This window comes from Sceloporus occidentalis, unplaced genomic scaffold (genome assembly GCF_023333645.1).
Source record: "Sceloporus occidentalis isolate IW3139 unplaced genomic scaffold, rSceOcc1.0.p SCAF_1, whole genome shotgun sequence".
Lineage (NCBI taxonomy): Eukaryota > Metazoa > Chordata > Lepidosauria > Squamata > Phrynosomatidae > Sceloporus > Sceloporus occidentalis.
In genome coordinates, this window is record NW_028316981.1 from 48,778,974 (window position 1) to 48,801,515 (window position 22,542).

Genomic DNA, 22,542 nt, shown 5'->3' on the forward strand with positions numbered 1-22,542 from the left:
TCCTCCTCTTCTTCTCCATCTCTTCTCCTCCTCCTCCTCCTCTTCTTCCCCTCTTCCTCCCCTTCTTCCTCCTCCTCTTCTTCTTCTCCTCTTCCTCCTCCTCTGCCTTTTCCACTCTTCCTCCTCTTCAATGCCCAAATGTGCTGTTTGGAATGGGGAAGGAAGTTTGGCCAGAAAGGGAAGTACATTTCTGCCATCTGTCTAGGAACAATGCCAAAATGTCCTCCATTTTGATCATGCCTAAGAAACATGCATTTATATTAACATTTTTAAAAAATCATCAATTTTTTGCGTGTCCTCCATTTTTTAAAAAATGTGCCCTACATTTGAAAATTTTGTCTTACTTTTGTCCTACATTTGTCCCAGTTTGGAGGTCCAGAATTATGGCAACCCTAAACTTGGAACTGAAGTGTAGGTGATGCTTGTTTTAAGAATGTTTGGAGCACTGCAATCCAAATAGTGAAAAGTAGATGTACTGTACAAAGAAAGTATAAATGTGTGCTTTATTTGTTAATTTAAAATTTAAGAGAGTTTAAATTTAATTTAACAGTGTTGTTAAGAGATTTAATCTGTAATATTAGATATGGTGTATGCATTATGAATGTATTGTATAATGTTGCACATTTAACATTTTCGTTTCTGGTTTTTATAGTTGCCCCTATACATAGGTTTCATACTCTAAACATGGTGATTTTGCCTTAATAAATGCTTTTCCTCTCTCCTTTGTTGTTTGCCTTTCTCTGCTCTGCCCATCCTCTGCTCTTTCCTACTTACCAAATGGGCAAAATACTACTTGCACTCCCCCCCTTGCATCTCTCTAAGCAAAGAGGTAGATATTTACAGTACAGTAGACACTTGTATTCATTGGGGATTGGTTCCAGAACCCCCCATGGATACCAAAATCCATGTATACTTAAGTCCCAACGAATACAATGGCTTGGTAAAATGGTGTCCCTTACATGGCAAAATGGTAGATTGTAAGCCTGAGGGCAGGGAACCGTCTATTATCCCCTCTGTTGTAAGCCGCCCAGATTCCCAGTGATTGGGCGGCATATAAATAAATCCTATTATTATTATTATTATTATTATTATCCATTGTTCCGTGTTCTGTTCTCTGTAGCAGCAGAAAACAAGCCTGCTCCCTCCTCAGTATGACATCTCTTCAAATATTCAAAGAAGGCTACCATGTCACCTCTTAACCTTCTGTTCTGGAGGCTCAACATCCCCAGCTCCCGAAGTGGCTCCTCATAGGACATGGTTTCCAGGCCCGCCTGCACCATTTTACTCGCCCTCTCCTCTGGACATGGCCCAGCTTCTCAACACAGCCTTTTGAACTGTGGTGCCCAGAACCGGACACAGTATTCCAGGTGAGGCCTGGCCAAAGCAGAACAGAGTGGCACTGTTACTTCCCAGCTGGAAATTGAATGTTGCTCAAGAGAGCATGAAAAGGGCAGGGAAAGGGGAGGTTAAAAAAACACCCGGCTGAGCAGGGTGACCAGAGGTGGTCCTCCTTTTCCAGGACCTGTCCTACATTTCAGCCTTCTGTCCAGGAGGAATTTGAAAATGTCCTCCATTTTGGCAAAGCAGCATGAATTTATTTCTATGAAGTGTGTTTGGCTTTTCTGTCCAGGAGGAGTTCCAAAATGCCCTCCATTTTGAGCGTGGCGAAGAAGCATGCATTTGCATCTCTATTATTGTTTTTATCCTTTATTTTGTGTCCAGAAGCCATTCCCAAAGCGCCCTCCATTTTGAGCATGACTGGGGAGCATGAAGTCACATTTGTATGAAGTGCTTTGAGCTTTGGTTTGGTCACATCCTCATATTTCCACCCTTGAAAATGTCCTCCACTTTGAGGTGGCCTCTTGCCCTGCTTTTCCCCCAGAGAAGGGGGCCAGAAGGGCCTCTGTTTGCTTCTTTCCCTTTTTGACCCCATTTCCTGAGGCGAGGCTGAACCCTCCATCGGTGACTCAGCCCCTTCCCGCCGGCCATTTCCCGTCATTTCTTGCCTCAGAAAGTGGGCCAACCCCTCCTGCTGCTGCTGGGGCCAGGGAAGTCCCTTCTCCTCCTCCTCCCTCCGCCTGGGGAAAACCATCGCAGCCTTGCTGGGGAGGAGGAGGGAGAGACGCCGAGGGAAGCTGGCTTTCTTGGCTCCCCTGCTTTGAGTGCTGGGCTCTGACTTGGGAGACCAGGGTCCAGGCACACTCTGAAGAAGAAACTTGACTAGGAAACCCTTTGGTATCAGTTGGAAAGGACTCCAAGGGACACCACAATAACAACAACAACAACAACAGAGAGAGAGAGAGCTGGGGAAGAAGTTGGGCAGGTCACACTCTCTCAGCCACAGAGGAAGGCAAAGGCGAACCCCATCTGAAGAAGAAACTTGCCAGGGAAACCCCATGATAGGGTCGCCTTAAGGTCTCCATAACGGAAGCAACTTGAAGGGACACAACAACAACAACAACAACAACAGAGAGGTGGAAAAAAGTTTCTCTCTTTCTCTCTCCCTTCCTGGGCTGTTGGTTACCCAGTGGATGGGGGACTGATGGCCAAAGGAGGAAAACACCAGGGCATCCCCACATCTGTCAGCTTGACCGAGAAAGAAGAAATGGCACAACAGCAGCATCAGTGGTGTCCCCTTCCCTCTGTGTCCCCTGCTGCTGCCCCATCTCCATCGCCGCCCCCAGAGTACATCCATAGCCTCCCTGCCTGGGTCCTGGAGGACTTCTGTCAGAAAATGGACTGCCTCAACGACTACGACTGGATGCGCTTTGGTGAGGAGGTTGCCTCCAACGGCCTTCATTTAACAGAGACAGGCCCCCTGGTTTATTTATGGACCTTATTTATTTGCATGAATCCTCTGCCATCCCACTTTCTCAGCAGCTTTTAAAAATGGCCCGGTTTCTCTCTTTTACCCCAGCTGCCTCCCTCCCTTCCTTCCATTGCTGCAAAGTGCAGAAGTACAGGAGAATTAGAAGGATGGGGTTGTTTGAAGATGTGTATGAAGCAGTTTATATGGGGAAAGGTATCATTTTGCGTATATAGTCACTGAAAAGAAAGTTGGACGTCATTTCTTTGGTAGTTGCATCTTTATATAATCTACAGTGGACCCTTGGTATCCTCAGGGTTTGGGTTGATACCAAAATCTGTGCATGCTCAAGTCTCATTAAATACAATGGAATAGTATAACTGTTCCTTGTATAAAATGGCAAGGTCAAAGTTTACTTTTTGGAATATATATATATATTTGCAAGCTGTGATGATGCTTGAATCATGGATAAAGAATCTGTGGGTATGGAGGGCTGACTGTAGTTTGCATTGATTTAATTCATCAGGGGCAGACTCTCCTTCATTCCCTTCCTTATACATCCAGGTAAAAAGAAACTTCTGCAGCCTCTCCTTACTTAAGTGTTCTTCTTCATTAAATTTTAACATTAACTAACTCATTAACTTCCTCATTAATAACTTTCCCCATCTTGACCACATTTGATGTCACTTTGCCATATATGCCCCATCACTATCAATTGCTATAATTTTGAAACATAGGTATACTTCATATAGGGTTATATATGAAGATGTTAAAAAGAGCTTATTTGGGGGAACAGGTGTAGCTTAGTGGGTGAATACATCATTTGTGTACAGATGTTTCTCAGCTTCATTCTCCTATTGGACTGATCAATTGATCTGTTATGTTTGCAACATACCTCTCCTCCAAATATAGTGGGCCCTTAGCATCCATTGGAGTTTGCATCCAGGACCCACCATGGATACCAGAATCCATGGATGCTCATGTCCCATTGTATACAATGGCATAGTAAAATAGTCTCCCCTATATAAAGTAGCAAAATGAAAGTTTGCTTTTTAGAATTTATATGGTTTGGGAATTTTTCAAGCCGTGGATAACTGAATCCATGGATAAAGAATCTGGGAATATGGAGGGCCGACTTGTGTACATTTATTTGCTACTTCAAAAATTAGTTATTTGTTATATTTACATCCCACCATTTTGCCGAAGAACTCAAGGCTCCTCCCTACCTTTTTGCCTGTAACAACTCTGAGAAGTAGGTCAGACTGAGAGGTACTTGCTAGTCCAAAACATGTGGTGAGTTTCTAAAGACAGATGGAGATTTGAATCTCAGTGGCCCTAGTTCTAGTTCAGCACTCTCCCCAGTAGTCCCCACTGGCCGGCCAGTATTGTCCAACAGGAAACGTCCTAGATGTTGGATGAGTGGCCATGCTGGCTGAGGGATTCTGAGAATTTTAATTTTAAAAAATCATATTTGGAAAAGCGTTTTCTAAACTTTGCTCTTGCCAACACAAAAACATGAGACACAGTTTACCAGTTGCGGAGGAACTTGTGCTGACTGGACACTATTGTTGTGTGCCTTCAAGTAATTTCTGATTTATGGTAACCCTAGGTAAACCTATCACAGGGTTTTTATTGCAAGATTTCTTCAGAGGGTGGTTGTAGTTACCTTCCTCTCAGGTCGAGAGAGTGTGACTTGTTCAAGTTCACTCAGTGGGTTTCTGTGGCTGGGCGTGGATTTGAACCCTGGTCTGAAGAGTCCTTGTCCAAACCACTGTGCCATGTTGGCTCTCTTGCTAATTAGAAAAGCTGTGCTTATGCCCCATTGTCATACTACAAACTGGGAATTATAATAGGTAATCAAATAGAAACAAGAAAATTTAGCATTACATTCAGCATTGCAGTGAATTCTTTAATCAGCTATCAAGACACATTGGTTTATTCAGGTTTCTGACCCCAAGAGCATCATTAGGTACAGTGAAAGTTGCCTTACACTGAGTCAGACCTATCTGCTATGCTGTGTGGCAGAGTTTCAGGTAGTATGCTTTCCTAACTCTACCTGGAACTGATGTAGATTGAACCTGAAACCTTTTTGCATGCATGATTGCTACATTACTATCTCAAGACAAAAACTGAAGCTCGTGCAATAAACCAGTAAGTTAAAGACAGATAGAAAAGAAAAACCCTTTAATTAAACACATGTTTAATTTATGAAAGGGTGCCACAAAATGTTGAGACAGTCATTTGTGTAGAATTGTGGCTTTAAAAGAATTATCCTTTCATGAATGATAATTCTATTAACAGTTATGATGGCTACAGAGAAAGGTGTTCCAAGGCAGAATGGCTCTGTTATACCATTGGCTGTGGAGAAGTATCCTCCACAGAATGTTGCGTCTGAGTTCTCCTTTGTGATTTTCTTTGGGAACATCTGGTTAGCCAGTGTGGTAAGCAGGATGCTGGACTAGATAGCAGCGCTAGGAAAAGTTAGAGTATTGGACTATAACTCCCAGAATCCTGCAACAAGCAGGGCCACCAGGGGGATTCCGTTAGCTGTTGCCCAAAGAAATAACTTTTTCAAGCTCTCCTACGTAGACTATCTGCAGGACATTTCTTATGTAATAAGACTTTGTATAAGAAATCTTGCTACATCACTTCTAATTGCATTAGCAGCCAAAGTTCACATTACTTGGAATTTGGATATATGCAGCTGCATTAAAGCAAAAGCATGAAATCCAAACTCAAATCTTCTAAGTACTGTGCAGTTTAACCAGATTATTATATTTATTTATATCCCACCCTTTCCCCGAAACTAGGACTCAGGGTGGCTTACAGTATTAAAAAACAGGACAATTAAAAGCATACAAAAATAGTACATTAAGGTGTGATACAGACCATCCGAAAAGGGCGGCCTGCTGGTGGGCTAATTTCCTCCTGAGGGAAGCCGCAGCTGCCAAACCCCGCAGCTTCCCTCTGGAAGAAAGAGAACCTAGGAAAACCAGGTTCTTTTCCTGCCACCATTGTTATGTCACGAGTGCGCCAATGGTACACTCGTAACGTAACTGACACAGTATGATGTGTGGACGCTATCACAATGGTGGCACCCATGTACATGGGATGCTGCCATTGTAGCACCACCAGTCCATGCTAGGGTTAGGGACTGTGCGGTTGCCACATGATCCCTAACCCAAGTTGCGCCGCTGCCACACTACAAAGGGTCCATCTGTCCTGGACCTAAAACAGAATTAAATTACCACAGTATTAAAACAAATTGTATGTTTAAAGTATAAAATACAGTTTAAAAAGATAAAAGATGCCAACTTGTTCAGATCAGAGCATCTGGTGGAGAGGGCATTTAACTCATTTTCCAGATTTAAATTGCTTTTGCTTTTCCCTTTGGTCTTACTTCATCGGAAGAAATATTTAGATATGAGTCAAAGTAAACTCGTTAATGTAACTGTATGAAAGTTCTGGTATGTCCATCATCTATCAGGAAAACTAGTTTGGTTCAGCAAATTCTAAATTATTCTGGCTGAACCTCTAAAATATTCTGATATACACACACACACACACACACACACACACACACACCTTCCTGTGTAAGAAATTACAGTCTTGCAGTTTTCTTCTGAAAATCTTGAAACCAATCAAAATCTTGAAACCAATCAAAAGCATTGGAACATGATGTGTTGCATGTGCATGCGTATGAAATATCACAAGCACCTATTTTATTTTATTTTACTACTATTTGTGGTGCTCACATTTCATGCTCCTTATTTCTATCTCCATTAGCATGTTGGTCAGTGTTGGTTTCAAGGATTTCTTCTTTATTTTTATGATAATGAAATCATGGTTATTAGAATTACTCTAAACTCACCTTTGGGTGGGCTGCTTGTTAAAAGGAGGCGCAGAATGCTTCAGTGAACAGTTTAGCTACGTTTGTTCCCTTGCTCTTCATTGCAGGAAAGGCTTTGTCTTTGAGGAAGCAGATGTTGTTTGAAGCTTTCTTTTTCTTTCACAGTGGATGAGAGCCAGCGTGGTGTGGTTTGAGCCTTGGAGTATAACTGGGGACCAGGGTTTGAATCCTGGCTTGGCCATATAAACCTACTGGGTGACTCTGGGCAAGTCACACTCTCAGCCTCAGAGGATGGCAATGGCAAAAAAACAACAACCTCTGAACAAAACTTGCCAAGAACACCCCAGGTTTTCCTTAGTATCACCATAAGTGAAAATGAAGGCACACAACAACAAACACTGTGAATATGTGGGGTATGAGTTGCTTGGTAGTGTTCCTGAAGACTGTGGGATTAATGGTTTGCTGAATATTGCAGTGCTAAATGATCAAGGAGCTGGAGCTCTTATGGGAAAAATTACAGTGTTTGGTGATGTTACTGCTTCACCTATAAACTTACACAGTAAATATTTTTCTAACTTGAAAAAATCAAATTAGCTATGTGCCAAATTCAGATACAATGAGAATCTAGATATCTACTTTCCCTGGTAGGTTGCTAGCTTGTGTCTTGTTTTTAAAAAACCATGTTTGGTTGTAAACTGCCTTGAGTCTCAAACAGAAGATATATCCCACACTGCAGACTGATGATGATGATGATGATGATGTTGATGGTGGTGGTGATAATTGTTTTCTTTTTAGCATCCAATGTGATAACTGACCAGACTGAGCTGAGGAAAATAAAATGCATGGAAAAGGCAGGAATCAGTATAACGAGAGAGCTGATGTGGTGGTGGGGAGTGAGGCTTGCAACTGTCCAACAGTTGCTGGACCTTCTGCAAGAACTGCAGCTCTATCACGCAGCCCAAGTCATCGCTTATGGTGAGTAATCTGTTTTTATTTTTCTTCAGAATTACCTGGCAGAAGTTTATAATCAGGGTCTAAATTCAGTGAAGGTCCCAAATTCTGTCTGATCTTCACAGTGTTAGCCCTGGCTAATTCTTGGATGGGAAGGTGCCAATGACTACCAGGTGCTGTAGGCTATAGTTCAAGGAAAGAACTGGCAAAACCATCTCTCAGCATTTCCTGCCTAAGAAAACCCTGTGAAATTCATGGGGTCACCATATGTCAACAGGCAACTTGAAACACACACATACACAGTTTTTAACCATTCCAAATGTTCCTTCTGTTCCTCTTCTTCCTGATTCTGAGCTCAGTCTCAGTCAACAAATAGCTAGGGAGCACAAAGAGGATGAACAGACCGTCCATTAAGGCTGTCTGGGGGGGGGGGGAGTCGGGGCAGGGTGTCCGCATGACACACACCCCAACTCTGCCCCCAGGCCAGCATGACACCGTGTGCTGCAGCACATGGCATCACAGCGTTCCTGTGGCGTGATGATGCAGTGCCAAAGGAGCACCAAAAAGCTGTGGCACTAGTGGCTATGGCACCCTTTCTAGGGCGCAAAAAGGAGCTACTTTTTGCAGCTCCTTTTTACGCCATGGAAAGGCGAGATCGGGGCTGCAGCATGTAGTTGCTGCACCCCCGATCCAGCACTAAAAGGGGTGGTCTGTACAGCTCCAAAGTTACAAGTTAGAAGTACTTTTTAAAAATACAAAAATGTATAAAGGCAACTTCTCCCTCATCATAAATCAGGAATATTGTGGGTACTTCTACACTGTAGAAATAATGCAGTTTGACATCACTTTAACTGCGGTGGCTTCAGCACTTACCGTGGTGTCAAACTGTGTTATTTCTACAGTATAGCTGTACCATGCATATAGAAATAAATAGGAAGATTGCATGGAGGGCAGGGGAGGGACAGTTATTGCATGTACAACCCAGCAAGATACATGTAGTTTCCTGGTGCCATTAAGTGGAACTAACAAGGGTTTATCCCTAAGACATTTGTTGTTTCCATGTCTTCCTGCCTCCTTGCTCTGAATAGGCTGTTTGCCACTTTTTTAAAAAATTGCTGTATATTTATATGATTTAAAAACCACCTCAAAGAAATTGTTTCCCATCAGGTTTTTGGTGTGATAGTCAGAGATTTGTTTGTTCATTTATTGTATTTTTTAATTTTAAGTTTGTTTGCTATTCTGTCAGCTGCCTCTTCTTTGTATTTTCAAGATTCTATTTTCAGATTGGTCAAGCATAAAAACCCATTGGTTGACCTTGGACAAGTCACACTCTCTCAGCCTCAGAGGATGGCAGTGGCAAACCCCCTCTGAAGAAATGTGCCAAGAAAACCCTATGATAGGTTTGCCTTAGGGTCACCATAAGTAAAAAATGACTTGGAGCAACAACACATTTTCATATTTATTTGTTCATTTTTGAAGATATTGTACTCTGGCCTTGACTGGTCTTGATATTGTTAAGTGGTCTTATGGTCTTAAAAATGTGAAGTTAAACAGTTAGAAGTTAGCCTAAGTATATCTCACAATAATGTGACGACTGTCCTTCCAGTGTAATAGTGGCCCTTTTTTGTAGGCATATCTGTAAACATATATCTGTATGCAAGGTTCAAGCACATCATGGAACTGTTTCTCCATTTTGTGCAGTGACGTGCAGCCAGACTCAAGCATGCTCACTTCTCTCTCCTCAAAGAGACATAAAGTTTCTACTTCTGATGACAGGAACCACAGTTCCCATTGAAGTCTGAAATGGGAAACTACCGTTTCTTATAGCCCCAGGAAAAGTCCTGTTGCAAAATGTGACAGACGCATGGAACAAGAATGAAGAATGACTCATCCCTTATATGCAGTTATTGCTTCCCTTTGTGACAAATTCTAGAATCCTCTTCTTTAGACTTGCAGCCAGTATGACAACAACGTATTGGGTTGTGGTGTAATGAGAGAAGAAGGAAAAATCAAGTAATATTGGAACACTGACAGCAGTCTCCTCCGCAGGCTCTCTCCATAGGGCACAGAGTAAATAAAGAAGTGGGACATGAGAGTTCAAACCTCACCAATGGGAAGGGCAAGGGACAATGTTTCATTTGCCTTCTGCATGCCTGGCCAAAAGGTCCCAAATCCAACAAATCATGGCTAGGGCAAAAGGTTGCTCCTGGGACTCTTATCCATACTGTCAGTTCCATAGAGCAGTTCCTTCCCCACTTAGCTACAGCAGCAAAAAAGAAACAGACACGTCATGGGGAGCTTGGAGGGCTGCAGGTGAACAGCTGCTCAGATGGAACACCTTGTGTTTTACATGCATAGGGTCCCTTGCTGAAATCCAAGTTACTGCAATAGAAACAGTGTTGCCCTGTGGGAAATGGATCCCATTGCAGTCAGAGGAAGAACTATATGGACCAATAGCGCAGGCCCTGCATGGTTTTAACCAGTCCCTTTGGCACTTTGACACTTTCCCTTTGTGCTCTCTGATAGACCAGTCCTACCAGATAGGATTCTAGGAGTCATTTTCCCTTCTCTGCCACATCCATCCCTCATAATCTTCATCTCTCTTCCCCCTGTCCACTATAACTGTCAGGTCATACGCCCTGATGGCAGTATCCATCCCACCTGTACTCTGAGGGGTCTGCCATTTCATAGAAAGGGGAGCCTGGTTGAGAAGAAAGGGAAAAGGTCCTCAGCCACTGAAACTCTTTGCCCCCTATCATGAAGTCAGATCATGTTTTTGGTGGCTGTTTCTTATCTATCACTCTTTACCAACAAAGACATTACACAACATCAAACCCTTGATTAAACAGCAATTAAGATAGGATAGGTTCCAAAGGGGGAATGCACTTTCGTGGCATTACCAACTAGTCATCCCACCAGACCTTGTACGATGTGGACAGTAACAAGAAAACCAGGTAGCATGTTTTTAGAGGCACTGTTGGAACCATCTCCATAGTAGGAACACTCTTACCCTTTGCAGCACCATGTGTCAGGGAGCATTGTCAGGGTACACAATCATTCCATAGATAAACAGCTGAAAGACATGATAATCATGGCTGCTTGTGATGGTCAAAAAGCCAGATCCTTGCAAAGGAGACATTTGAAATCTTTTAAAAGACCTAAATACCTTAAAGGCACCAGGATTACCTGGCAGAGTTTTATAACCAGGGCCTAAATTCACTGAAGGCACCAGATCCTATCTGATCTTGGAAGATAAGCAGGGTTAGCCCTGATTAGTACTTGGATAGGAGACCACCAATGGATACCACATGCTGTAAGCTATATTTCAGAAGAAGCAACTGGTAAAAACCACCACTGAGAATTCCTTGCCTAAGAAAACCTTATGAAGTTCATGGGGTCACCATAAGTCAACAGGCAACTTGAAGGCACACACACATCCAGTGGCTGAAACAGGTATTTCCATGTGATGGAAGCTATCTAGTCATATCCAATCCATGGACCTCTTCAAAGTCTGGCAAGAAAGGTTTAACCAAATTTGCTATGTGTCTCCCCTATATGTTAAATTGTGGTAGTGATAGACCTTTTCCTTGGCTCACTTGTTGCCCTGGATTGTTTGTTGCTTCATTCATTTCCCGCATAAGATTACTCTCCTAATAATCAGAAGAAAACATAACCTGATGAACATGGGTAAGAGACATTGGCTTTCTGGAAGTGGTTGGATTGCAACTTCCATCAGGCCTGGCAGCATATACAGTGGTGAGGGACAATGGGAATTGCAGACCAATGATGTCTGGAAAGCCACACATTCCCCATTGTTACAAGCTAGACACTGTTTTGATACAGCACTCATCTCTCCTTTGGCATAGATGCTGAAGAACTTGCAGCATTCATTGCACTGATGACAGAAGTAATTTTGTTTGACTGTTTTATGACTGCTTGCTGCTGAGACTGATGACACAAATACCCACTGAATTTCATCATTGAGAAATGTTTTCCTCCGTCTACATGCATGCAACAATTTGTAGCAGCTTGGTTGATGTGGTCCTGGAATTTCCAAAGTTTGCTCAGTAATATAGGTGACCTATTTTCCTTCTGCTTCATCTCTTATTTCAGAAAAGATTGAATCTTTAAAAGTTTCTGTTGCCTCTGTTTCAATGAAAACTTCGGCGCTTTACAAACTGCCCAAAAAGGGTGGTCTGCTGGCGCCGTCATTTGCTGCACAACTCCGTGCAACAAAAAGAAGCTTCTTGCAGCGCCCTTATGACACCGCAAGGCGCCAGTGGCGCACTTATGACATCATGGCGCTGAGATGTGCGGACACTAACCGTCCACTACGTCAAAATGGCAGCCCCCATGTAGAACAGGTGCTGCCATTTTGTACGCGCTCGGCGTGTACTAGGGTTAGGGGCATCCGAAAAGGACGCCCCTTCCTAACTCTAATATGTGCTGCGCATGTACTTTCCACCCATGCGGAACGGGCCTTTAAATTATTTTATTTTGATTAATTTAAATTACCTCTTTGTTGCTATGTGCCCCATCATGGGGTTTTCTGGGGCTGAGAGTGTGAATCATCCAAGGTCACCCAGTGGGTTTCAGTGGCCGAGCAGAGAATTGAATGTTGGTCTCCAGAGTCATAATCCAACACTCAGACAACTACAGCACTACCCTTTTCTTCCAAATGAATTTTCCATGACTGGGGAGTAGTGGTGATTTTGGGATTACTCCTTGTCCTACTCTGAAGTAAGATATTTTTTGTTAATGTTACTCCTATTCTTACTCCTGTAAAAACCTCTTACTCCTTACTCCTACTCCTAATCACCAGCCCTGGGGAAAAGCCCCGGTTGTTTGCAAGGCTGGTGTGTGTGTGTGTCTTTGCCTCCCAGTCCCTTCCCCAGTGCAATATAACAAAATTGTGTTTTGGTGTTAACATGTACAATATAATAACAGAAATAAGGAGTACCTTATGTAAAGAACAATTGTAAAAGAGTGACAAAAACTGTAAGGCTCAGCTCCACCATGCCTTGTCCCAGTGGCTGGTGAGAGCCCCTCTCACCATATATCAGCTGTCATTACTCTGGCCTCTGAGGGAGTGAAGAACACCCAGCTTTAGGTCCATTATACCCCCCCCCCCCCCAGTAGCTGGTGAGAGCCCTTCATTCCATATTTTAGCTGCCATTAGTCTGGCCTCTGAGGGGGAGAAAAGCAGCCAGCCTTTTTGTAGCCTTTTTGGCTGAAGGGTGGCATAGAAATACGCCAAATAAATAAATAAGAAAGACTCACAAAAAGTATCTTCTTGTCTGGATTGTTGTGCAATTAAAATGCCACTTTTATTTGTGGAGGGGAACTGAACTGTCTTTCCCAAAACAGAATTTGCAGGAAAAGAATTGAAGTTTTGTCAAAAAAAATTGACATCACACTTTTTTTCCATTGGAAAAATTGATCTTGAATATTATTTAGTCATCTCTCTGTGAGCAAGCTGAGTTGGAGAGAAATTTTCAGGCAGCAAATTTATGATACAGAAGCACGTTCTGTAACTAAGTGGAAACTGTTTTGAATGCCATTGTGAGAGAAAGGCAGAGTGAAAATCCAATAAATAAACTGTGGGGTGCAATTTTAGGCCCGGTACAGACTGGCGCTAAGAGCTGGTCTGGGGGCGGAAACTGGGTTTCAGTAGAGCAGAGTGTGAGCCATACCATGCTGTCTAGGCGCCATCTTTGCATGCCGCCATTTACACAGCGCACATGATGACATCTTTCGTGCACCGTGTCGGTGCAGCGCACAAGGGATGTCCCCGCTGTGCTCCAGGACACTAATGGCACTTCGACAGCGGCAGAGGAAAGAGCCGCATTTTGCAGCTCCTTTTTCCAGGTGCATCGTGGCCGCGCTGGTTGGTTTCCAGGTGCATCGTGGCCGCGCTGGTTGGCTGCTCCTTTCTTCTCATCTGTATAGCCCTTTATTTCCTAAGGTGTTAACCCTTTTAAAGGGAAACAAAAATACGCAAGTTTGAAAGGTAAATGTGTTAGAGTTCAGCTTTCATCAGCAGAATAACAAAACTGGGGTGAGACTATTATTTAAAATCTGTCTTCCTAAAGAATAAAAACTTACTCAGAAAAACAATAAAAAACATGCAGTTTGTGGTTTACAAAACAAATGATAATGGCTTTAATAAATATATACATAAAATAACTAAAAACTAAACTAACCAGTGATGTTTTGGGTAAGGAGAAATAAATCTCATAATCTTTTAAGATAGCAGGAAGATGGGACAAGCTACAGCTTACTGACTGCAGTTACTAGCAGTTTAGAATCTTGAAAGAGAGCTGTTGAAACGCCTCCAAGATTGAGTGATGCATGATAGATAGAAGGAGAGAGGGAGGGAGAGAGTTCCTATCTATATAATGAGGGAAAGGAGAATGTAATGCATAAATAACATCATTTGGAAACAGAAATTGTTCTCCAGACAAGATTTTTGCATGTCTCCAACCATCAAAGCAATGAGAAGATCTCTTGCCTGCACTACTTTTCTGTATAACGAGGCAGTTGTGCTTCCTGTCTTGGCTAAGATGAAATAAAGAATCATGTATTTATTGCCACTTGAATCACGTTCCTCACCATCTGGCTGGGTAGGAGCCATCTCCTGCCACTGTAAGTGTGTTAAAAATGGAGAGAGAACTACACATAATTAGTCTCTATGGTGCATTGATTTTGTTCTTACAGGGACATCTCTCTCATTTGCCCATGATTCTGTGAGACCCTCTCAACAGTGGAATTCATCACTACATCCAACTGGGAACAAACAGAAAAAGCTACCAAATGAGCCAGAAGTACTACCACCACCAGATTCAGGTAGAGTAGAGGCAGCACTTGAGAAATGCTCATGCTTTGGTGAAATTGTATGGGGAAGTGGTTCTCAGCGAGTATTAAAACCACATTTGTACATGGTGTAAAAATGTTTTTGTGTATCAAATGTGTCATTTCCTAATGAGCTCTTTCATTGAAGCTTTTGAGGTTTGCTCAGGCCTCCATTTCATTTGGAACAAACAAGACACATAAGTTGTTCATGCCACGGTGAGTTGGCATATGAAATGATCAGATGCAACATGAGGCCAGAATCTTTAAGAGTTGTGCAGCAGAGAGAATTTAAGCAAGTGCTGTTTTGCAGAGTTGCAGAACTGAGGGGGCGGGAACATATCCTCAGGAGTGTTCTCTTCACTGCAGCAGTTAAAAGTATTGAAGGCCTGTGTTAAAAAGCATTTGTTTCACCGATTAGAACACAACAAATTACCTGAGTTTAAATGGCAAAAAAAAGTATGATACACTGATTTGTGAATGAGGCATACAGATTCATTATTTCTAAATTCCTTTACAATAAATCTATCCTTGGTGTTCACAGGGCAGCTCCTATAACTTTAATATAACAGATCTTCAAGTTGTAAATGCCATTGTAAAGCTCCACCAGTATCCATTCTCCCTAACCTTCCAAACCCTAACTTTCAACTAAATCTGTCCTCTACAAACATGACTATTGCCTCGCTGGAGTAGAGTAGTGGGCACAGAGAAGCTCCCATCAACAAAAATAGAATTGTGTGCACCATCACCCCTTCCCCATCTCTGTAGACAAGGCAGTTGTCATGTTTTTTTTTTGGGGGGGGGGGGATTGTGGCTGAATCAGTTCGTCTTTATTACTGTCTATGAGCAGCACTAAGCTATGGCTGAAAGTCAGGGTTTGAAAAATTAGGGAGGACAGGTACCTTCATCTCACTTGATGGAGCTTTATGGTACCTTGTCCTATTTGAAAATCAATTAAACCTTAAAGTTACAATAACACTGTCCTGGTGACAGCCAACGTGATGTAATCATTTGAATGCTGGACTACTGGAGACGAGGGTTTGAATTTCCATTCAGCCATGGAAACCCACTGGGTGGTCTTTGCTAAATCACTCAGTCTCAGAGGAAGGCAAAGGCCAACCCCCTCTCAAGAAATTTTGCAAAGAAAATCCCAAGTTGTAATGACTGATCAGCCCTCACTGAGTTTTGTCTGAATTTTGGTGAGGGACTCCAAGGGGAAGATAAGTGAACATGCAGGGGATCCCACAGGTTCCATGAGTCCTACCTCTGCTGTATGAGTCCTTTCCCTAGACTTCAGTGATCTCTTACTATTCTATTTAAATTAGCAAGAGTTAATTCAAGTTTGCAAACAGAGTCAAGAGTGCGTGCAAGCTTTTTTTTTTTTTTACTGTAGAGTAAGTTTAAAATGTGGAAATATTTCTGAACATCTGTTTTTCATGGGGCACAGATATTCAGAACAAAACAAATTATTTCCTCTTAGGGTTGCACACAGAGCTTGCTTTTTAATGAATTCCATTTTATCACTTTCAGATCCTGTTTTAAAAGCAGATGGAGGCATTCGTCCTTTATCTCCACCACCAATTTCTGTGGACCTTCCCCATTCCTTACGTTCAAATGTAAAGGTAAAGAGATTATGGCAGAGTATCTCTGTATTCCTTTCTAATATAAAATTCTACTCTGTGAGCCAGTTTGCAGTATTTATATTTTTAGGTATACATTGTGAACTAAACCCAATTGTCAGTCCCAACAGGAATAATCCCTTTTAATCAATAGGAGCTTTATAAATCAACACTTTGGTAAGTTCAATTGATTCAATGGATCTACTGTAGTTGGCATTGACAACTGTATCTAGTGTCCACACTTTAAAAGGGAGTGAGGATATCTGTGGCTCCCTGTTGAGTATACTTTTCAGGGGCTTTCTCTTGTTTGCCACTGCCTGCTATATAAAAATACCTTATGTTTCAGATGGTAATGAAAATTTTGTGAAAGCAGTACTGCTGGATCTATTCTTGTATTCTTCTTCTTCAGATAAAATTGAATACTTTTATAATTCCTGATCAACCCAAGCCAACATTCTCAGATGGCTCTGTGGCACAAAACACCTGGAAGGCACCAGCTTGAGAAAGTTTGCTTTCTTTGTAAAATAACTTTCCCTAATTTTGTTACTGTCAATAACAAAAAGTAATACTTTTGACTCTGTATCCACAGATTCTGCCATCCACGGCTTGAAAATATTCAATAATGGCTGAGGTAGAGAAGCAAATAGACCTCCCTTTTCAAATTAAGGTGCTTTGTGTCAATGTATAGCCAAGTTACTTTGGAAAAAAGACAAAAAACTCTTCGAGCACCTCTGCCTCTCCCTGGCATAAAAAATGCAATTATTATTATTACAAATGCAGTAACTGGCAATGTGTTGGCCTTCTATATTTTAATTAATTGCAGTGCCAGCTTTGCAAGGTAGAAAGTGTCAGTCTTCCATCTCACTAGTGTCCAGTACAGGTCCATAAATACTGGTTCCATGAAATAATTTACATTTCCATATGGAAAGTTGCATTTGATGAAGAGAGGTTTTGCCCCCTCTATCTAAAGGCAGCCAGCGAGAAGGTCCTATCTTGTATCCCTACCAACCATACTTGTGACAGTGGTGAGACTAAGAGAAGATTCTCTCTGGATGACCTCAGGGTCCAGGCAGATTCATATGGGGCCTGTAAAATACAATCGTAAAATAAAACGATATTAAAAAGATATCTCACTTCGGGGTTTGGCAGCAGGATAAACAACATTTCCATCTCAAAGAGGGTTTTGATTTCTATGCAGGCCTCTCAACTAAAAACCAAAACCTAGATGCTCTTAACAAGTTCTAGGTATGATGGCCTGTGGTCTAGTTTGGTGTGAAAGTAAAAGTCACCAGAGTAACACTGTAATGTCTTTTCTCTAAAATTTGTAGCTCTGCAGTGCGTCTGTTTCTCAACAGGAAAACATTCCTAATATTCCTAAAAGTGTCAGCCTGTTGTGGACATCAGGTGAAGTGGAAACTGCCACCAGTGGCTTCAGTGAGGAAAACCGAATTAGTGAAGGCATTTTTGCTATCACCTACAAAGGTCGGAGAGACAGTACATTATATGTTGTTAAAAAGCTAAAAGAGGCAAGTATACTTTGTTGTTGTTGTTGTTATTTTTAATTTATATCCAGCCTTTCTCCCAATATAGGGCTCAAGACTTTAGTTATTTAAGATATATCACTTCTCAACCTATAAGGACTCCTGAGGTGATGAACAAATTAAAGCAAGTAAAACAGTACAAACATAAACATTTTAAAATAACATTTAGCAGCCTAAAACAATCCTAAAATACAATTTGAAACAGTTAAAGCAGAACAGTTTCAAACATTAGAGATCATGCAGAACAGATCTTTAGGCAACCTACTGAAATACTTCCTCATTTATGAGAAATACTTCTTTATGACTTCATGTCATGAATTTAATGAAACTAAGGCCCGGGACAAACCGCCCCAAAAGGGCAACCTGGCGGCAGCCTGTTTCCTTCCACAGGGATGCCACAGCAGCCAAACTGCCTGGCGTCCCTCTGCCCCAAAGAGAGCCTGGAAAAAACGGGTTCTTTTGGGGTCGCTGGGCACACATCACAAGTGCGTCAATGCCGCACTTGTGATGTAAGCGACAGGCAGCAACCTTCGCCCACACCCACACTCACATGCTAGTTAGCCAAGGCAAGGGAGAAAGGAGGAGAGCTTGTGTAAGCCTGCCCCCCATTTCCTTTTGCCTTGTGCACCATTCTGAGACAGGACATTCTGGGTCCATCTGTCCAGGCTGTGAGGGAAAAGGGAAGGGAGGAGGGAGGCATGCACAAGCTCTCCTCCATTCTCTCTTGCCTGGGCTAGCTAGCCTCAAGCCAGCTAACCAAGACAAAAGGGAATTGGGGGATAGGCATGTGTGCTCTCTCTCCCTTGCCTTGGCTAGCTAGCTCAAGTCAGCTAGCCAAGGCAAAAGGGTAGGGAAGGGGCAGGCTCACACTCTCTTCCTTTTCCCCTGGTCTTGGCTAGCCAGCTCAAGCCAGCTAGCCAAGCAAAAGGGAATGGGGGGCAGGCGCTTACCCTCTTCCTTTCCCCCCTGTCTTGGCTAGCTAGCTAAGGGAAGGAGGAGAGTGCATATGCCTACCCCCCCCCCCCCCATTCCCTTTTGTCTTGGTTGGCTGGCTTGAGCTAGCTAGCCCAGGCAAGAGGGAACAGAGGAGAGCTCATGTGCACCTGCCTGCCCCTCTGCTGCCCATTTTTCCCTCAGCCCCCCACCCCACCCCGAAGCTTTCCAACGGCCCCAACAGGGGCGCTACCACCCATTTTGGGAATTACTACTCTAGATTATAGCAATGGACTCCAGTAATGGGTTGTGGAAATGGCTTTCTCTATGTACTACGCGTCATGAAGTCCAGACCGTAGTCTAGTTTGCCAGTACTGCCAACATTGTTAACATTGCCCTCAGCCCAAGATTAGCAATTGAGACCCCACCCAGAAATTCATCCATTTATGAATGGTTTGAAAATATTCAAGTGGACTGTGATTATGTCTTCATGAAAACCATTGGCATTCACATTTCGTAGGTTAAAAGCAAATCTTTTTAGGTACTAGAGCTGATGGTGAGTGGGAGATACAAAATTATTATTATGATTTTATTGATTTCTTGCATACTTTCCTTCTAAAAGTATACTGAGATTCTCAGAAGATGCCAGCCACAGATGCTGGTGAAACATCAGGAATAAACTCTTCTAGAACATGGCCACATAGCCCAAAAACTCACAAAAATCTATAGATGCCAGCCATGAAAGTCTTCGACTTCACATTATAATGAGATTGTTGTTGTGTGCCTTCAAGTTATTTCTGACTTATGGCACCCCCAAAGTGAACCTATCACTGGGTTTTCTTGGCAAGATTTGTTCAGAGAGGTTTGCTTTTGCCTTCCTCTGAGTCTGAGAGAGTATGACTTGTCCAAGGTCACCCAGTGGGTTTCCATGGCTGAGTGAGGATTTCAACCCAGAGTCTTAGTCCAATGCTCAAACCCATGCTGACTGTAACAGGGGACTTAAAGAAAGTTAAAACAGTCAAAATACACAAGCCTGAATTGAGCATCAAGCTAGTGTTTGGCTGTTAGTTCCTGCAAAACTGTCTGTCCCTCTCCTCCTCTCCCTTTTTCATTCTTCTAATTTTCTTGGCCTTTGAGGCAAATTTTTAGGTTGCTTGTGATTGACATCCATTTTGTGATTCCATCAACATAATCCATTGTTTTAGCTACAATGTAGAACAATCCTACCCCAAACCAATAAGGAAATCTAAAACAGATTAAAAGAAAATAATTTAAAACATTTTCAGAACAATGAGTGGTAGAATCTTAATTTCTTGGTTAACAAACTAGCCAGTGGAATATTCAAAAATATGGATGTGTTTCCTATATACTTTTGGGATAGACAATAAATATATTCCTTTTTCTTTGTACCAGAATCAGACACAAAGATTTTTTCACACAGAAGTACAGATCTATTTTCGGTAAGTAACTGTGCAAAAATGGACAAAAGGGAAAGAGATCAATCCAGATAATATGAGGGGTGAAGCAGACTGCTCTGAAGGAGTGGCTTCTGGTTGCTCCTTTGAACGCCAGATCAGGACCACGACAACCGTACGCCATGGACCTGATCCGGCATTTTTCCAGCCCAAAAAGAAGCGGCAAAATGCTGCTCCTTTTTGGGACGGAAAAAAGCTGGCCCTTTCACCACACCAGCAGCTCTTCCAAGTTTCTACAGTGTGCAGCGTCTAATCACCACGCTGCAGAAACATCTAAATGCTGTCCACTATCTGGGCAGGCAGGTGACGTGATGCCAGCTTGGGGGTGATGTCGATGTGAGTGGCGTCCAACGGCCACACCCCCATGCTGCCCCCAAGCTGGCGTATCGTGTTAGTCTGTTCAGCCTGTATGTTTACCTTCTGAATATCACCTGTGGCCCTTTCACACTACACAGTTGTAGCACTATGATTCTACCATATGATAGTGCTACTTTAAGCTCTACCCACATAGCCTATGAAATCCTATGATTTGCAGTTGAGGGAGGGATATTTAGAATTTTGAGTTTTTAAGAGCTCTTATGCCTCATCAAGCTACAAAATACCAGTATTACATAGGATGCAACTATGGCAGTTATGAGTGGAATCATAGTGTAATAGTTGGTGTTTTAAAGTGTACTGCATTTTTAGCAGAAGCTTCACAAGTTAGTGGACCTTGCAATTCCTGCTGAGTTTTATGCAGGTAGAAAACATAACACTGCCTGATGGATGAGTAAATGTATGGAGACTGTTTGAGCACTCAAAATGTGTGCAACTCAGGTACAAAATAAAAATTAAATTGTTCCACATGAGAAGTGATGCTGCTGCCATGGAAAATTGCCATATTATATTCAGGATCAACCGGAAACCTGACAAACTGTGGACAGAAGTCAAAGACATAATTAAGAATGGATGCAAAAAAACACTAACAGTGGCCAAAAAGAAAGATAAGAAACAATGGATGACAGATGAAACACTTCAAGAAATCAAGGAAAGAAAGCAAGCAAAAGAAAAGGCAGATAGGAATAAACCCAGAAGTATGACCACAACTATCCAATGTCTGACACACAGGGATAAGGAGAAATACTACAGTGATCAATGCAGAGAACTGGAAGAAAAGAACAAAAGGAAGAAAGAAACAAATGAGACCTCTATCAAAAAATTAAAGTCAAGTTCAAACCGAGGGCAAGGATGCTTTATGGAGAAAAAAGAACATTATACAGGAACAAGAAGAAATAAAAAGACGCTGGATACACAGAAGAGTTATACAAAGATGAGGAAATGAATGATATTTGGAATGGGGAGCCAAATGAAGATGAACCCCAAATTCTAAGAAGTGAAGTGGAATCTGCAATAAAGGAAATTGGAAAAAATAAATCACCGGGAACATATGATATCCCAATTGAACTGCTACAGTGCCTACAGACAGATGCAACTTTAGTGCTAACTGAAATATGCCAAAAAAAAATTGGAAAACAAATAGGTGGCCAACAAACTGGAAACGCTCAGCATACATACCAGTCCACAAGAACAGAGATACAAAAGTCTGCAGCAACTATAGGACAAAGCACTAATCTCACATGCAAGTAAAATAATACTCAAAATTCTGCAGCATAGACTCCAACCATACATGGAGAGAGAAATTCCAGAGGTGCAAGCAGGATTCAGAAAAGGAAGGGGCGCTAGGGATCACATTGCAAACATGTGATGGCTAGTGGAGTGCACCAAAGAATTCCATAAAAGAATCAGCATGTGTTTTATAGACTACAGCAAAGCATTTGATTATATAGATCATGAAAAACTATGGAATGCACTCAAAGGCATGAGTGTGCCGCTACATCTGATAGTCCTGATGAGGAATCTGTACCAAGGACTAGAGGCCACAGTCAGAATAGAATTTGAGGAAACAGAGTGGTTCCTAGTAGGCAAAGGGGTCAGGCAAAGGCTGCATCCTATCTCCTTACTTGTTTAACTTGTATGCTGAAAACATAAGAAAAGCAAATTAGAATCAGAAAAAGGAGGAGTGAAGATAAGAGGAAGCAACATTAACAACCTAAGATATGCAGATGACACCATAATTAGCAGAAGACATTCAGGAATTGAAACAGTTAATAAGGAAGGTCAAAGATGAAATTGCAAAAGCTGGTCTGATGCTGAACATAAAGAAAACAAAAATAATAACCACAGAAGAAATACACAAATTCAGTCTAGGTATGGAGGAAACTGAAATACTTAAAGAATTCCCATATCTAGGATGAAACATTGACCAGAATGGAAACTGCAGTCAATAAATAAGAAGAAGACTAGGAATGGGAAGGGCAGCTATGAAAGAACTGGAAAAACTACTGAAGAGCAAAGACATACAACTGAGCACTAATGTCAGAATCGTTCAGGCCATTGTATTCCCAATTACCATGTTCAGATGCGAGAGCTGGACAGTGAAGGAAGCAGACAGAAAGAAAATCAACTCATTTGAAATGTG

General features: G+C 42.1%; 1 protein-coding gene across 3 annotated transcripts in view; it reads left to right on the top strand.

Moving 5' to 3' along the window:
• The first annotated feature begins 2,094 nt into the window (after window positions 1-2,094).
• IRAK2 (interleukin 1 receptor associated kinase 2) overlaps window positions 2,095-22,542 on the top strand; it is a 34,669-nt gene continuing 14,221 nt past the window's right edge. For 2 of the 3 annotated variants that reach the window (XM_089520422.1, XM_089520431.1), the window contains exons 1-6: window positions 2,095-2,771; window positions 7,452-7,631; window positions 14,325-14,453; window positions 15,987-16,078; window positions 17,404-17,601; window positions 19,963-20,009. In XM_089520422.1, coding sequence (XP_089376548.1) covers window positions 2,543-2,771; window positions 7,452-7,631; window positions 14,325-14,453; window positions 15,987-16,078; window positions 17,404-17,601; window positions 19,963-20,009 — 875 coding nt within the window. In that variant the 5' untranslated portion in view covers window positions 2,095-2,542. The remainder of the gene's footprint in view (window positions 2,772-7,451; window positions 7,632-14,324; window positions 14,454-15,986; window positions 16,079-17,403; window positions 17,602-19,962; window positions 20,010-22,542) is intronic. The other variant, XM_089520440.1, reaches the window with a different exon arrangement.